Source organism: Thalassophryne amazonica, chromosome 18, assembly GCF_902500255.1.
Source record: "Thalassophryne amazonica chromosome 18, fThaAma1.1, whole genome shotgun sequence".
Classification (NCBI taxonomy): Eukaryota; Metazoa; Chordata; class Actinopteri; order Batrachoidiformes; family Batrachoididae; genus Thalassophryne; species Thalassophryne amazonica.
In genome coordinates, this window is record NC_047120.1 from 68,919,368 (window position 1) to 68,937,881 (window position 18,514).

Here is an 18,514-nt window from a genome sequence, read left to right on the forward strand (position 1 = left end):
GAACACGTAGATGCTCTGTGATATCCTCTATGTATTATACTTGTCTCTTCAAGTCTGTTGTTATTATAAGAGTTGAAAATAACAATTGGTATCTCTGGTGATCAATTCTGGTGTGTATTTCTTATCAGTGGATGAGTCCATAAAACAGTAAATCAAATGATGTCTTTACCCCACAGCAGTCCCAAATAAACATCAATTCATAAAGATATTAGTCCACATATAGGTTAGTAATATTACACTGACATATATAATAATACTCTACATTGTGATTTAAGCTGATACAATTTTATATTGTTCTTTTTTGTCATTTATATTTTTGATTGATTTTAAGATTTCAGAAAATAAAAGTAAACAAAGCAGATTTAACAAGAATAACCAAAGAGTTGGGGAGTGTGCACCCCCCATATCCCCATTCACAAGGTACAAACATATTATGCAAGATTAAACCATTTCCTGTATTGCTCTTGATTAACTGATAATTTAGTAGGCTAAAGATGAGATGTTATTCCTCAAAACGGTTAAACGTGTCGTCAGTTGGACCCTCCTGCAGCAGGTTGGCATTAAATATAATTAGTAACATAAAGCTCAAACCCTGGTGATCCCACAGACCTTGTAGAGCTTGATCACCCGCTCCTTCTCCATCAGATCTTTGAACCCATTTTTTGAAGAGGCCATTCTGTGTATTTTGTCAAAGGCTTTGTTTTTTGTTTTTTTTTGCACAGCGTGACTGGATGTCAAATATCCACAAAGCCTCCACCCAGCTCCTGGGTACTGTAGAGACTCCTCGAACTTGCTTTGAACCTATCCAGCTTCTGGCTCTGACACCTTAGGACAGCCGGCGAGAAGCGAGAGGCTCACAGCCTTGCGGCCCACAGCCTCGTGGCCCACAGCCTCGCAGCTCACAGCTCTGCCTTGGCTATAATTTTCCCACAGCATCACTGTGCATTTTTCCACCTTTAGAAGTGGCAAAACATTCGGCGTGACATTACAAGGGCTTTCTCTAATTTCCAAGCAAAAAGCCAACACTGTTGTCAGTCACTGTTTTCCCAGCTGACGTTTCAGATGTTTGCCTCACTTGAAGTAATTGGGGAAGCTGTGGTGATTCACTTTGTTTTTGTTTTTTCAAACTTTGGAACTTGCAGATGTAGCCAAAGGCAAACGCCTCATTATGATCAACTCTAATGAGGAGGAAAGTGGAGCTCAGCGGCTCACTGTGTGCAAAGGTGTTTTTGAAAGTGACAAAGGAAGCAGGTCCAGGCAACAATTAAAGCTGTGCTATGAGAGGATCACTGCTGTTATTCTGAGTCAAAACTCTCAGGTTAAAGGGTTGTTGTTGAATAATAAGTACTTGGAGCTCATGCATAAATTTTCGTCTTTCATTTTTTTCCTCTCGTTTCCCATCTGTTTCTGCTTTATCCCAGATCTGAGTAACATTTGGCTATTTTCTTTCAAATAATGGTTATAAACAAAAATAATGACAGCTTCCAATATCAAGCACAATATTAACATTCTCATTCGTGAAAATGTTTAAGAAAACAGTCTGAACACAACTGTTATTGCGAGCTTCCACTTGATAAAAGGGGGGCTGTTCGGTCGGCGACACCGGAAACCAGAAGCTGACTTGGTGTAATAATGACATGAGCTGTTTGTAATTTTTGTTATTGTTGTTTGATTACCGGGCACACTACTGGTCCCTATCCTCGGACAACACACTTCCTCTGCATCGTCTCAGTCCACCCAGCCGAAAAAGGGTATCAGCCTTGACTTTGAAAGTGACCTGTGATGGACTGGTATCCCATCTACTTGGAGTCATAGTCTTTCATCCGCTTCACACGACTGTGTCTGGAGATAAACACCGACACCAGTGGGACTCGGGACCAATGTAGAACTTATTTCCACAAGCAAGCAGAAAATTAATTAATTCTCTTAAGTTGGACTCAGTCATGTATACTTCAGAGGTTATGTTTTCATTCTCATCAGCATGTTTTTTGTTTTTTATATAATATTCTCATTTGATTTCCACCAAATTTGAACTTAATCCTGATCATTATAAGAGGAAGACTTTATTGAATTCTGGGAATGATCCAGGTTCAGTTGAACGTATTTCATCCCATCGCTGTCGAATCAGCCTTTGCTTCCCTTACACAGATCAGAAGATTATAAAATTTTTGTTTAATTTCTCTGCTACAGCGCATTGTTAACGCACTATAGTCAATGTATTTAAGCTTCAGTGTTTCATTTCGCAAGAAAAAAAACCTTAATGGTTGAGACTGCCCATTTTTCCATTTTTTGATTAACACTCATACTCTGAGTGCAATTAAACCTTTCGGACATAGTGTGCATGACCCCGTGACATAAAATCAACATTTGATATTTCCTGCAGTCTGTATCCAGACTGTATTAAATACATTCATTTATTCCTCTTGTGCCACTTTTCCGGGTCTGGGTTGTTAGTGGCAGTAGACCAAGCAGCTCATCCCACACTTCCCTATCCTTGGCAAAGTCCTCCAATCCTTATTATTATATGTTAAATACATAATTTCAAGATAATTTCTCTTTTTAAATGAAAGATTCCATTCATTTTACAAGAACATACAGAGACCTTCCCTCTTTTCTTGTACTATTTTCTCCTTGATACTTTACTCTGTCCAAACAGTGGGTGATCATCACGCTTCACAGATGTTAAATTAGATGTACTACAGTGATCTACAGTAGCTGAATTTGACTAATACGGCAAAGCATACACTTCTGAGTCCGACTGGGAGCGTCGGCAGAGACAGCTCTGCTCGTTCTGTGCGAGGACCACCGGGCATGTCTGAGGACCTGTCTCCTCCACGTCAGCCTAAATGAGCTCCTTGAAGCTCAAGAGGAAAGGAAGGCGATAACAGAAAGAGAGTAAAAGACAAGGACAGATACGAGAGAGAGAGGAAGAAAGGGAATACATGAAGCTCATGGTGCAGAGCGAGTCTGACCGAACTGTACTGACTGCACGATATGTCTGAATGATGTTTGGGAAAGTCAGCTGGGTGCATTTGTTAGCGAGGAAAGCGTTGTTTAGGGCTCAGAGCAGCTGTCAGGTTATTGGAAACTGTGCAGACGTACAGACAGATACATGCTGACACCCAGAACTCTAATCCCTCTTCTCCGAGTCCAACAAAGCAAGGAAAGATCAGGGGCTGCGAGGATGAGATAGTCTGCCAAAGTCGACCAAATGGAAGCGAAACAAACTTCTGTTTGCTGCTCAGTTTGTTCGCACTTTGCTGTTTGATAAACAGCAAAGCTGCGAGTATGACTGTTATATAGAGTTGCCATATGGTGTTTTGTTTTGCTCAGCCACACTTTTACACAGTAAATGTGAGATGTCACGATTGATCCCATTAAGCAATGAAATGGAGTAGAAAGGGGCAGATTCATTAACACTCCACCAGTCAAAAGACTTAAAAAGTCACAGAAAAACCACCATCTCCACTTTTGTGAGTGGTGACAATAATTCCAGCTTTGTTTCAAATAACGCACACGCGTGAACGTGTCTGTGCACACGGCACGCCGCCCATCTGCACCATCAAACGGTGGATTTAGATGACTAGTTGTCACAGCGTAGTTGTCGGAGACAGATCACATTCAGATGGCTTTTCCCCCAGAGATTATTCTGTTGATTAGAATAAATTCTGGAAACTCACAACATCTGTCTGCCCAAGTCTCCGCCTGCTCGGTGACTGTGTGCAGAGGGCAACAAACAGCGCCTCAGTGCGCCTTCCTCCCCTTCCTCGTCCTGAACAGATCGAATTCTGTGCAGAACCTAAATTATGCCGAGTTACACCTGGCTGCGTCGGGATAGAAAATCATCACGTCACGCAGACACATCAGTCACTTTTCATTGCCATAATTTTCTGCTTCAATTCCAACTTTTTAGAATGCAGAACTGCAGGGCTGTGGGGTCACATCAGGTCAGGTCTGCTGGTGCCATGTATCACCACATGCTTCACACCACAGAACTTCCCTGAGTCCAGGATGGCAGCCACCCAGTTAGACAACCGGTTCATCCCCACCTCTTGAAAATAACTGTCTATCTGCTGCCGCCAGGTGAAACATGGGCGTCACCTTGTCCTCCTCCAGCTGCCAGGGTCCTCAACGCCAAAACACCTGTGTGCTGGATCATCCACCAAGAAGCGTACCACACGGCCAGAATGTCATAGCTGGTGTTCCCTCTCAACATAAGTGATGCTCCTCATTGGAGTCTCCCTAAGTAACAGTTTGTTTGACACAAAGTTGTGCTGGTAGTACTCAATGATCCTCAGAGGAGACCTGGTACCACAGACATCCAGTTGTTGCTCTCTCTGGTGAGCACCGTCTGTGAACTCGAGGTCAGTCAGTTTTTCCTCACCAACAAAGACATAGAAACTACTGATTTACAAAAACAGAGGCTAATATCATCCTAGCAGAATAACTATGGATACAACAACTCTCATTGACAATATTTTAACTAACGTTATATCCGGTAATCTTAGTGGGGGACTACTGGTCAGTGATATCAGTGATCACTTACCAGTTTTCTCAGTCTTTGCATTGGAGGGTTGTTGTATGTATCGAAGCAATATCAAATTCATGAGTAGAAAAGTAACACCTGAAACAATTGATAATTTAAGGGAGGATTTATCAAGTCAGAATTGGTCAGATGTTTTTGTTGATGATGTTGACAGGTCATATGATGCTTTCATTTCCATTTTTTTTCCAGTTTGTATAATAAACACTGTCCATTTGTTGACAAAATATATAGAAATCAATATAGCAACAAACCATGGATAACTAAGGGGCTTCAGAGGGTATGTAAAAAGAAAAACGTACTATATAAACAATTCATAAAACTACGAACTAAGGAAGCTGAAAGTAAGTATAAAACATATAAGAATAAGTTAATCAATATCATGAGACTCAGTAAAAAAATATATTATGAGTTACTTGTCAAAAATAGAAATAACATCAAACACATGGAACATATTAAATGAAATAGTAAAAAAGAATAGAGTAACTAGAGATTATCCTTCATTTTTTCAGAGTAACAACTACATCACGATTGATAACGACGAGTCTATTGCTGAACACTTTAATGAATACTTCGTTAATGTGGGTAAAAATCTTGCCAGTAAAATTGACTCATCAACTAATAACTTCTGGGTAAATAATTCAGCGTTTAACAAATCTGTTTCAATGTTCATTGGTGGTACTCATGAAAGGGAAATACTTGATCTGGTTCATGGTTCAAAAAGTAAGAAATCGACTGATTTTAATAATTTGGATATGGCTTTTATAAAAAAAAAAAGTTATTGATTGTATAGTAAAACCGTTCAATTATATTTGGAATATGTCACTAAGTACTGGTAAATTTCCTTCTCAAATGAAAATAGCCAAAGTAATTCCTCTGTTTAAAACTGGTGACAAACACACATTTTCTAATTATATCACTCCTGCCACAATTTTCCAAAATTTTGGAAAAAATATTTGCTAAAAGATTAAATGATTATTTACTGAAGCATAACATCATTTGTGAAGAGCAATATGGATTCAGAAGGTCTCGAACTACATCACATGCTTTGATGGACTTTGTGGAAAGTATAGCAACTGCAATTGACAATAAACAATACACAATAGGTGTTTTTTTTGATTTACAGAAAGCGTTTGACACAATTAACCATGGAATACTATTAATTAAATTGCAGAAATATGGAATCAGAGGTCTGGCATATGAATGGATAGCTAGTTATTTACAAGGCAGACTTCAGTCTTCAGTATGTTCAATTCAATAATACAAATTTTGAACTCAGGGATGTCACATGTGGGGTGCCGCAGGGCTCAGTGCTGGGTCCTTTGTTGTTTATAATCTATATAAATGATATAAGTTGGGTGTCGAGTTCACTGAGATGTGTCCTTTTTGCGGATGATACAACTGTGTTCTGTAGCGGTGAAAATCTTGAACAGCTTCTGGACATAGTGGAGAAAGAACTGGAAAAATTTAAGGTTTGCTTTGATGCTAATAAGTTGTCACTCAACCTTGGGAAAACTAAATGTATTATATTTGGAAATAAACAGGCACCCAAATGTAAAAATTTAACTATAAACAATAAGGAAATTGAGTTAGTAACAGAGAATACATTTTTAGGTGTTATAATTGATAATAAACTTAGCTGGAAACCACATATAAATTATGTGAAATCAAAATTGTCAAAAACTATAGCCATTTTGTATAAAGCCAAAGACCTACTGCCGCAAGAAGGGTTACTTACTTTATATCATTCTCTGATGGTGCCATATATGACATATTGTGTTGAGTCATGGGGAAACACTTACAAATCAAATACCAATCCAATATTCCTTTTGCAAAAATGAGCCATACGAATCATCTGCAATAAACAATATCGTGAACCAACTCATGCTCTATTTGTGTCTTTAAATTTATTAAAATTCATAGATTTGGTCGATTACATTACAGTTCAAACTTTATTTCGAGCGAAAAACCAAGCCTTACTGAGACATGTCCAGAGTCTGTTCCGATTGAGGGAATCCAGATATAGTTTAAGAGGTTGTGCAATTTTTATGAAACCACCAGTAAGAACAAATATAAAGGGTTTTTGTGTGTCTGTGGTTGGGGTGAGGAAATGGAACAAATGTTCAACAGAGGTTAGAATGAGTAGTACCTTAGTAAGATTTAAGAAACTACTCAAAAAGAACATCATGTCTAAGTATCATAAAGAAGCAAATATAATTTGATTTATATGGAATGTTCAATTTATAAGTGGGACTTATTGTATATTTGAATGTGTGGGTATGTATATGCGTATGTAGATATATAGATATGGGTAGGTGTATATGTATATAAGTGACTGTGTATATGTATGTATATATTTATGTTTGTAAAGTATATACGTATGTATATATGGCACAGCCCAAGCAGAGGGTCACCCCCAAGAGCCTGGTCTGCTTGAGGTTTCTTCCTTATAGGGAGTTTTTCCTCACCATAGTTGCCTAGTGCTCGCTCTGGGGGTTGGTAAGGTTAGTCCTTACTGGCGTAAAGTGCCTTGATTCGACTTTCTTGTGATCTGGTGCTATATAAATATAATTATAAGTGAATAGTATATTGATGTGTATGTCTGTGTGTCGACATGAAGTAGTGAATTTGTATTTATGTAAATATGACTGATTACAATTGTTGGACTTGTACTAGCAGGGATGGACGCTAATAAGCTTTGCTTCAGCCCACACCCTTTCGGACTCACTAGTTTTGTCTGTGTTTGTTTGTGGAATTGTTCATTTTTTTCTATTTGAATATTTTGTGTGCCGAATAAAAACTTTGTCATTTGTCACTTGAAAAAAAAATATATATACTGTGAAACAAAAATGCAAAACAATTATGAAAACTGTTTTGCAGCATAACTAAATCTCCACAGGTATGACCCCTAAAATCAGCTTCCTCTTATTTTATCTTTCCAGCTAGGAAACGCTTCAGGTCAGGTCACAGAGCCATGAATTATTGATAAAATATAGAGTGCAATTTGACAGTAAATTCAGTTCCAGCAGATAAATTCCAGAGGGTACAATTAAAGTGTGGCTCCTAAAGTGCTAAAGTTGCTGCCATTGACAAGTTTATAGCTCAAAAAAGAAAAAAAATAATTGCAGAAATCTTCAACTCTGAAGCTGAAGCTTTTATTGGGTTTTGTAAGAAGGTGTTTTTGCTTTGTTTAACGAGCTGTCTCTGAGAAAATCAGGCGGGGGTGTCCGGATGGCCCGACACAGATATTGATGGAAATTTTCACCAATTACCCTTCAAATAGATTGATTAGGTATGGTAAAGTTTCTTTTTCATCAGACCAAATTTTACTCCATTTTTGGTCAATTCAAAATTTACTGTCAGAGCACCCTGAGAATCTGTTACATTAAAATATGTAATAAAAATGGCCAACTTTGACAAAGCAATATTCAAATCCGAGCACATGGTTATAAAAACTGTGCATGAGGCATCATCAGGGATGCCCTGAACCTCTGTAAACCATTGTCTCTTCAGTGGAACTTTTCCTTATATTTCTATAATCAACATTTTTTGAATTTTATAGGCGGAAGCTTTTAGCACCAAATCCTGGTGAGCGGGTAATTTGAAAGTCCTCATATATTTGTCAATATTTTGCCTATTTCAGTAAATAAGGCATCATTTCATGTTTTCCGATATGGGGAGTTCATTTATGCAATTAGTTTTATGATCAGAGGTCAAGGTCAATGACAAATGTCAGGGTCAGGATGCTGCAATTTTTTTTTGCCAATTTTTCATATTCAGCAGTATGTATTACCACCAGAACTGATAATACTGAGCTTTTAATGAATCAGTCTCATAGAAGACATTATTGCCTTTTATATTGATATGCAATATGACTGGTGTTTAACAGAATTCAGGTCTATAAGGTTGGCAAAATAATGTTCTTTAAAATCCCTCTCTATTTCATCAAATTTGAATCTCATTATTCCAGTCAATACTTTACCTATTTCAGCAACCAAAGTATCAATTTATATGTTTTCAAATCTAGGGAGTAGAACTATGGGGTTAGTTTTAGCATCAGAGGTCAAGGTCACTGCGTAATTCCAAGGTCAGTCTCCAAATTGAATTTTTTGGACAAAAAAAGTCTGTTATATTGTCTTATTGCATATTGCATATCAATATAAAGGCAATAATCTCTTCTATCACACTGATTCACTATCTCAGTATTATCAATTCTGGTGATAATACATACTGAATATGAAAATTAGTAAAAAATACAATAAAAAATTGCAGAGTCTTGACCTTGATCTTCGTCAGTGACTTTGACCTCTGATCATAAAAGTAATTGCATAAATGAACTCCCCATATCAGAAAACATATAAAATGATGCCTTATTTATTGAAATAGGCAAAATATTGACTAATAATAATATATTTTAATGTAACGGATTCTCGGGGTGTTTTGACATCAAATTTTGAATTGACCAAAAATGGAGTAAAATTTGGTCTGATGAAAAAAACACACTTTACCATGCCTTATCAATCTGTTGGAAGGGTAATTGGTGAAAATTTCATCAAAATCTGAGTCAGGCCATCCAGACACCCGCATGGCCACCTGCCTGATTTTCTCAGCGACAGCTCGTTAAAAGGAAAAGCACTGCTCAGAAGAAAGACATGTAAGACAACAAAATATGGTGCACAGGCTCTTGCACCATATTTTATTGCGTTGATGTTTTTTCCTTCTTCTTTTTCTCCTTCCCCAAAAGAAATATAGTTTGAAATGTTCAAACATTTTTATTACAACAAAAGTCAAGTGTGAGATTTGTTTTTACTTGGTTAAAGAAACTAATAAATTAAGTTACAAACATCATTTTAAAACAGTAATAAAAAATGTAATAAAATGATTTCGTTGGGGTGTAGTACCAAGTGGGCAATAACATAAAAGCAACTGCTGACGATTATAAAATCATAAAATAGTTGTTAAAAAACTTGATTAAATTTGAGGTAATTTTCCAATAATTGGCAGGAGACCACATACAAGATATTATGTAGTTTTATCACCTAAACACAGAAATGGTTACACAATTAGAATAGAAACCAGTTCTTCCAGTACCCTAGTTTTGCACAATACTGGGAATCCGTCTCAGTTTCCAAGAACTCATGATTCTCCCAAACAAAATTTTACAATGATAATAAAGAGAATAAATTCAGTTCACACACTGCAAAACCTCTAAAACCTTCCCAACTACATTTGTCTAATTTCTAGTAACTTTAATATTAGACACAATCACCTGCAGTAACAAGTCCTAGATTTTCACTAAATACATTTATGGTCTGTGTCATTTAAAAAATATCACCAATGGAAAAAGTGGAAATTGTCAATGAACAGTTCTCATATTTTACTGAACATTTTACGTTAGGTGATTGTGTCTGATATGAAGTGTAATTACATATTAGACAAATAGTATTTTGAGTTTCTGCAGTGCATTAATTAAAAACAAACAAGCTGAATGATTTCCCGTGTTAAAGCTGTAACCAATGTAGGTTTGATGTTTTTGCTCAATTTAATTGATGAAAGATCAAAATGGTTGTTGATTTCATGAGCTGCATTGCCGTACTGAGTAATCAGCTGAACGCCGCGGCTCTGTGTAACAGATGGAGCAATACTGCAGCGCTCAGCCGTTTTGTCAAAACAGAAAAAGCCTTTGGAAGCATTAAAGACATCTGCAGACTTCCTTTTTGATTTTTCATAATTCCCCTCACCACCTCCTGCCCGTGGAATTTATCTCCACATGCAGCAGCACTTCTGAGGCAGTGCGATGAAAGAACAGCGCTGCCATTATTCTCTCAGTTTCTGCGACACACCTACTAACAGTGTGCCCACTCGATAGCTATTGATTTACCCAGAGCGGGTCTTCTGTATTTTCCTCCTTGTTGTGGTGTAAATGGTCCAAATCAGCTCCCTGGAATGAAACTCTGAGCCTCTTCCTCCCCTCTCTTTGCCCAGGGCATTCTGTTTTGCACCAGCGAGTGTCTGAAAACCCCTACGGACCTGCTGAAAGTCTACCTGCACGAGTCCAGCCGGGTCTACAGAGACAAGCTGGTAGAGGAGCAAGACTTCCAGGCCTTTGATAAGCTGCAGGCGGACACAGCGAAAAAGTTCTTCGAGGTGAGAGCTTTACAAAGTTCAGTGGAGGAAGACAAGCACTGGCGGCCGGGTGGGGGTGGGGGGAGGGTGGGGGAGCCATTAGGCGCCCTACTCTGTGTCTGGACCTGGACATCAGTGGCCAACGCAGCGAGGAGAAAGAGGAGAGCAGAAATGTTAGAGAGCCAGCAGAGGGTTGGAGAGAATATTAATCAGTGCTGTATGGGGTCTGGCTGTCAGGGTGTGCGCTGTCAGCCCAGCAAATTGGAAAACATTTTAATGGTTTTCTGTCCACTGCTCCTTCACTAGCCTCTCTGGGTCTGTTGCATGCACAGTAGTCATGGCACAATGAAGACCCAGACAACTCTATGTATCCACACACCCAAAGGAGGAGAAGGAGGGAGAGAATAATCCACTCCAGAATCTATTATTTCAAACTGGTGCATTCAGTAAATTTACGACAATTTGCCTTTGCGTCATAACATCCATCTTCTGTTTTTGCATAAGAACCCTGTCACATTGCAGGTGAAGACCTTGAAGAACGCACTTTAGCGACCTGAAAACTTTGGGAAAAATGTGCAGTTTTCACTTTCGTACCTCGTCCTGATCACATACCTGCCATGATCTCACAGCATCTAACATGTTTCCACTAAATTCTTATCATGTGCATGATCACGCGTCGACTGCATCCAGTTTGTTCTTGCAACATTCTTACTGCAATCAATAACGCCACACACATGCATTCCACATCCTCACTGCATCACTCCTATCCTTATAAGTGCTGTGCCACACACTGTGCTTTTTCATTCATTCTGCAAGTTTTCTTGTGACTACATCTAGGTTCATTAATAAAACGGGACATATGCTTTGGTGTGAACCTTGATTTGTATGAAGAGGTGAGGGAAATTTTTAGTTATTTATTTTTGGCTGCGTTTTAGCACCAGGAGTTCACAGATTGCTGCTGTGTGAGCCCGTGCATGCTGCAGCAAAGTCCTTACTATCTTTAATTATGTAGTTAGAACACCAGTGCCGTTGTTACAATGTCCCTATTAAGTTCTTACTACGTCATGATTCGACCACGTCCTCACTACGTGTTTTTATTTTTTTTATTTTTGAACATCTAAAGTTCGACCCCATAGTCCATGTACATTGAAACCATACCACATCCTTTTCAGTTTTCACTGTGTTCCTGCTACACTGTAGAATGTTGTATGGCTGGGGTGCCTGGCTGCCTTTTGTTTCTGTCTTCTGTCTTTTGTTTTTCCTTCCAGGTGGCATGCGTTCAGGACTGAGTGGCTGTGTGGCTGAGTTATTAGGACCTCACCCTGATCACCTGAGGCTGGTCATGTGCAGCTCGTCAGAACTCACAGCTGTGGTGCATCTTTATGGATTGGGGCATGGTTGCATTTAAGTCTGGAGTACACAGTGTGTATTTGCCAGAGACTCGACCTTGTGACCAGACGGGTGAGATCGTCGTCTAGAGAGCCATCTCATCATCATGGATGCAGAGACCGTACCAGGTTTGATGCCATGGTCTGTGAAAGAGGAGGGGGTGAGGTCTCACGCTCGTCAGCACACTTCCTGAGGTACTTTAGGTTTTGTGACTAACATGAGTACAGTCAGTAAATGTGGTGTCCCTCACACCTTATTATATTGAGCTGTTATGTTAGTCGTTTAATCAGCTTCCACTGCAGTGGAGAATTTAACTGGGTGTTCCATGCCTGCAGGGTGGGAAGCTGATTGGTGATTAAGCCAGGAAGTGTTTGCTGTTTATGTACACCTTTGAGTGGTCTCTCTGTGTGTGGAGTGGTGGACTCACATGATGGTTTCTTCTTTCACAGACTCGGTTGGTCGCGGCCACCTGGGGGGTGTCGGCGGGGTCCTTGGGTCCGAACTGTTCTGGCTCCGGACCATTTGTGCTGCTGGGAGCGCACCGTCTTTCCACCTCGCCAGACCGCGCACTTATTTGTTCTGCACATCACTGTTATGTTATTAAATTCTGTTATTCTTTGTACCGTGCTCTGCTTATTTTATACTGGGTCTTACTTCAAACGCTGGTTGGTTCTCCGCCCGCGTCCGACATATAACAGTAGAAGTTCTTACTGTGGCCACTCAATTTTTTACGGACATCGTGGAAATGTGGCCCAGTGTGACGAGGGTTTAAACAATGAAGGCTGCAGTTTTGCAAGGAAGTGCACAAAGAAAATAAATGCAGCGATGCAGCATAATGTTTGTAATGTAATGTTTGCGTGATTGTAAGATTTGTCATTCATCACACCTACTGCAGCTTTTAGCTCATGAAGACAATAAGATTTTGTTAATAGATAAAATCTCTTCAGTGAAGACTTGGACAGTAAAACTTGGTTGCTACAGCTATGACATCCTACTGTACACACTGTTTAAGATGAACACTAATGTTCTGCTGACAGTGATAACACAGGTTTGTGGATTTACAACAGCAGTGTGTGTGTGTGTGTGTGTGTGTGTGTGTGTGTGTGTGTGTGTGTGTGTGTGTGTGTGTGTGTGTGTGTGTGTGTGTGTGTGTGTGTGTGTGTGTGTGTGTGTGTCCCTCCGAGGACATGGAGGAGACTCTGGATCAAGCCAAAGAGATGAACCTGTTCTGCCACTTTGCCTGTGGGCTTGGAGAGTCGCACTATATGGCTGTGGAGTCGTGGAGCAGCCTCAACAAAACCCTGCTGGAGCTGCTGGACTCCTACAATGAGGTCAATGCCACACTAAACCTGGTGCTGTTTGAGGACGCCATGGCTCACATGTGAGTGTGGACTGTCTCAGGAGAGGGAAGTTAGAGAAAATTTGTTTGCAAGAAGAAAAAAAAAGTTTTTTCCATCATTTTCTCTCCTGTCTGTCAAGGCAATCTGATGGCATGACAGTAATTTGAGGATTAGCTGTTCTATTTTATAATGTGTCAAAAGTGGAAGCAGGCTGAGTCATGCAGCAGATATCCTGACAACTGCATGAAAATGCAGACAACAGTGGAGCACGATTACAAAATGCAATTTATTTAATGAAACAAGCAAACAAACATTAATGGGTAATTCAGTGACCTGCCTACATGAGTGTGCCACGTTTGGTGAAAGTAGGTTGGTGGTTGGAATCAAACTTTTGATCTTTGACCCAAAAGACCTTGACCTTTCCCAAAACAAATCCTTGTGTCGACCTTAATTTACGTACCAGCCTTACAAGAAAAATGTCAAACAGGACTGTTTCAAATGAAAAATCACAGTTTATCAGCAACTATTAACAAGGTGAACACACACAGACAACATCTGGCATGTTTACAGTCACTAATTCACCTGAATCTGCAGCACGGTGCCACCATGGTGAGCACTCGTCTCACTGCAAGAAGGTTTTGAGTTCAAGCCCACCAGTGGCAGTTTTCATGTTCACAAAGGGTTTCTGGTGTAATTGAATGGGTTCAGAGTACAGAATGTCTACAAGCTATGAGTAAAAATGATTCATTGACAAGTGCAGTGAGATTCAGATCAGGACCAAAGATTAAATTTTCTTTCTGCAGAAATGCCAAATGATGCAAATGAAATCAGTTTAACATTTTAAATGGAGAAAGAAGCAACATTCATTATGATTTACTGAAGACAAACATTCTCAGGAGCACAACACAATTTCATCTAATTTTTCAAACATTTCCCACTAACACTTCTGAAGGAAGCAGAGTGGAGAGGATGAGTGATGTGAGGGGCAGAGAGAGGAAGACAGACAAGTTATGTCTGTGTTTTTCTGCTTGTGCTCATGAGTCAGACATTGTCTCTTTCTGCACCTCTGGCTTACCTTCTCTTCCTCCTCCTCCTCCTCCTCCTCCTCTGTTTTATCTCCTACCCTTCCACTGGTTTCTCCCTCACACCTCTCCTCCCTCCCTCCCACGTGCACTTCCACATCTAGCTGTCGTATAAACCGAATCCTGGAGTCTCCGCGGGGAAATGCGCTGCTGGTCGGAGTGGGCGGCAGCGGCAAGCAGAGTCTGACCCGACTGGCTGCCTTCATCTCCAATCTGGAGGTTTTCCAGATCACCTTGAGAAAAGGCTATGGTATTACCGACCTCAAGGTTTGAAGAAGATCGTACACCACATTAAAAAAAAAAAAAAAACACACCCCAAATTCTCGCATACTAAGTAAATCATTCTGTTCTTGACAATTTAATGCATTTATTTGGATGTAATGCTGTTTTACTTACAATTGCATGTATTTGTTTTCAACTGTTTGTCTGCAATTAATTTTCATGAAACTTGGTTTAAGGGTAGAACATGGGGCAACGAAGAATTGAAGACCGGATTTGATTGAGGGGGCAATTCAGGAATTTTAGCTAACATTTCCAGGGCAGGTAGCTCAGTGGATAAGGAGCCAGCCTGCCAGTATATAGAATCCCACTCATGCTAGCTGCCTGTGTCCTTAGATAAAACACTTAATCTAGATTATCTCAGTCCACCCAGGTGGTTCCGGCCTTAGCTGGGAAAGTAACCTGCGTCATACTGACATCCTGTCCAAGGAAAGTCGTGATAATTCACAGATTTTTATGAAAAAAAAGTCAGGCTTATGTCGAGTGCTAAGATCAAAATAATTTCTTGAGAAATTCACAAAAATGTTTAAAAAAATACCCTGCATCGCAATGTTAAAGTGAAAAAAAAAATTCCTGGATCTGCTTCAAAACGTATTGGTTCTCCTCGGATCGTTCCCCACCTTTCTGTAGAGTCACAGGAAAATGCAATCCTCTAACATTTCTCACAGATAGAGATGTGTGTTGGCAGACATGCTCGCTTGTTATCTTAACAGTCACAGTGCATCAGAGTTGAGGTCTAATCACGATATGTGGCCTAAGTTGCCCAAATATGCTCTGAAAGAAAATCAAATTCAGATCTTTGTGGCATGTGAGCAAAAAAAAAAAAAAAATTCAGATCAATTTGAATGATAATGTGAGTGCAGGGAATATCGGATGTCACCACGGCTCAGTGCGCCATCAATATACATAAACCTATTAATTCTTTTTTGTTGATGCGTGTAGTTGTGTGATGAGACTATTTTTTAACATTTATCTCTGTTGACATATCTAAAACTGAAAGATAAAAACTAATATCTACCAGTAGGTATGAAATGATCCATGAGGTCTGTGGACGTGTTTGGCAGAAATCCATTTTCACAGGAATCATAATAAGTGAATGCAGCAGTCCAAATAGGGCAGAATGAAATGAGTTCTCTGTGGAAGTGTCTGACTGTATAACTCTACATTTTCATGCATATTGAATACTTTTTGTGTGTTTTTCTATACTTCCAATTCAGTTTTGAATGTGCAACTTTACATTGTGTTATTGCTGCTTTAATTAAAGTGTGATGGGCCAATAAGAGATTTATTTTAAAGCATTTGGGGCAGACATCAACTCACACTTATGTTAATCTGAATTTCTAAATGCACTGTAAGTGTGATGACTCTGCTCTCAGCCTTGTATCACTGCAGTGTACAGCAGCAGATCTGCAGCTCTCTCACAGCCCCATCTCATTAAGCGTGTCACTCTCTCCCTCTCTCCCCCGCTCTGCATCACCCAGGGTGACCTGGCATCCCTCTACATCAAAGCTGGCGTGAAGAATATTGGCACTGTGCTCTTAATGACTGACGCCCAAGTAGCAGACGAGAAGTTCCTCGTTCTGGTCAACGATCTGTTGGCTTCGGGTAACAGCAGGTTTCACTAATTACAGCGTGTCATGTTGCACCGGGAACAGAAATGCTTTTGCTTTGCCACAGCAACAAATAAAGATGCTGCCATTTCAGCAGCATTACTTAGTGGACGCACCCCAACAGCATGCATAAATTTAAGCACAGCTGAGATATTTAGATTTTAGATTCAGGGGATCATAAGTGAACCACAGAACATTGCTAAGTATTAATAAAAAAAAAAAAAACTCTACAGTGGTACCCCCTCCCCATGGAGGCCACTATGTTGATACAGTAGCCCAGCAGGGACATACTTACTCTGCTTTTTACATTTTGATAAACGCAGAAAGGGATCGGGGTTTCTCTCCTATACGCGGTCTGCTGGTTACTAGTGCAGGCTAACAGGTTTGAGAACCCTCGTTGTTGAGAAATGAAGGATTGCACATGTTAATATCACAAGAGAAGGCGAGGGAACACGAATCCCCATCACCAAGGAGCATAATGCAGTCTACAACCTCACCACTAGATGACACTAAATACAACACAATGTAGCTTTAATTAATTTTGTCAACAGGGTTCACAAATGTGTATTTGTTTAAAATAAAATATATTAACTTTAGCTAACTAAATCAGCTAGACAAAATCATTTTAACTTGACAAAGATGTGTATTTCAAGTAGAGTGAAAACAAAAAATTGTTACCTCATTCACTTATTTTGAGGGGTTTTTTTTCCTCCAAATTTTAGCAATCAGTGTGAAAAGCTAAAATATCAGAATTAACATTGGGTTCAGTGTGTGTGTGTGTGTATTTTGACGTCCTCATTCCTGCCTTTGCTGGTCTTTGTGGATGTCTGGCTGTCAGCAGCAGACTCATTAGCAGGAGTCCGCTGTATGAACTCAAGCTGTCAGGACCTCTATTAGCACGGCTTAATTTGATACGAGAGTTTACACCTCGTATCAAATTTGGCTCCATTTACACCAGATACAATTCTTTTGTTTGTTTCTTTCTAAAATGTTAAAATCCCCAGTTATTATTCCTGAGATAGAACATCTTCACATTAATTTAAGAACAGGAACAAGGTGGGCGTGGTTTTAAAAAACATTGGGGATTCACTCTGGTCATGTGGCTGATTGAATTCTTTTATCTGTTCAAGGAGAGATTCCGGACCTCTTTCCAGATGACGAGGTGGAGACCATCATTGGCAGCATGAGGGCAGAGGTCCGAGGCCTGGGATTGATGGATACAAGGGAAAGCTGCTGGAAGTTCTTCATCGATCGGGTTCGGAGACAGCTCAAGGTGATCCAGTCAGACAGCACAAGGACACGTGTACTTTGTTAGTCTGAATTCAAGCAGCCCAAACCAAATGAGACAGCAGCTCTCTTTAGGGCAAAACTGTACCTCGGCCTTCATCAAGAAGGTTCTTTATCATCTCTGCCCTCGTCTCACTCAGCCAACCACACTCCACCCATATTAAAAACCAAAACTCAGATAAGTGTCTGCCTTTGTGATACATCTCTCCTGAGACACTTGTCTTTCCTGACATTTTCACATGTACATTAATATGTAGTTTAGAGGCTTTGGATTTCACTATAAATCACAGGCATGCTCAGAAAAGCCTTCGTTTAGCTGTGGATAATTTCACCAATGTGTAAGCGCTTTGTTCCCTCTGGGGAGCGAGCGAGCAATTGCAGGGGGTTGCTTATCCTGTCATTATTACAGCGAACCCTCCCCGCTACCTCCACCCACATCTCCTCGCTCGCAGCTCCCCGGGTTGGAGAGGGAGTAAATGAGGAAGGTGATCCCATGGGCACGGACTTGTACCGACTGGATTTCCAACTATTTGGTTGTCTGTCTCTCACATTGCCTATCAGGGCAGAAAAGGCATTTCCTCAAAACAGATGCTATTTAAGGGTGCAGGAAAATATGATAAGGGGGCTCACGGTGCACACAAGTTTGCCTCCTGCATCGAAAATGTAGGTGGAAGTGTGACAGGGTAAATCTGATACCAGGTGATTAAGAAAAGCACAGAAGAAATGTTGCACAAAGTTCTGTCTCTGAAAATGGATGCATTAAAAACAAACAAAGAAACAAACAGGGCAGCTCTTTGTGATTATCCATAAAGGTTTTTTGCTTTCCACGGGGTTTCTTTCGATGGTACCACAGCGTCT

The 18,514-nt window shown here is 40.0% G+C and overlaps 1 protein-coding gene across 1 annotated transcript in view; it reads left to right on the top strand.

Annotated features, from left to right (window-relative positions):
* dnah9 (dynein, axonemal, heavy chain 9) overlaps positions 1 to 18,514 on the top strand; it is a 396,633-nt gene that overhangs the window by 208,428 nt on the left and 169,691 nt on the right. Inside the window, exons 48-52 of the mRNA XM_034193818.1 lie at positions 10,529 to 10,690; positions 13,243 to 13,439; positions 14,585 to 14,747; positions 16,241 to 16,364; positions 17,500 to 17,642. Of these exons, the coding sequence (XP_034049709.1) occupies positions 10,529 to 10,690; positions 13,243 to 13,439; positions 14,585 to 14,747; positions 16,241 to 16,364; positions 17,500 to 17,642 (789 nt within the window). The remainder of the gene's footprint in view (positions 1 to 10,528; positions 10,691 to 13,242; positions 13,440 to 14,584; positions 14,748 to 16,240; positions 16,365 to 17,499; positions 17,643 to 18,514) is intronic.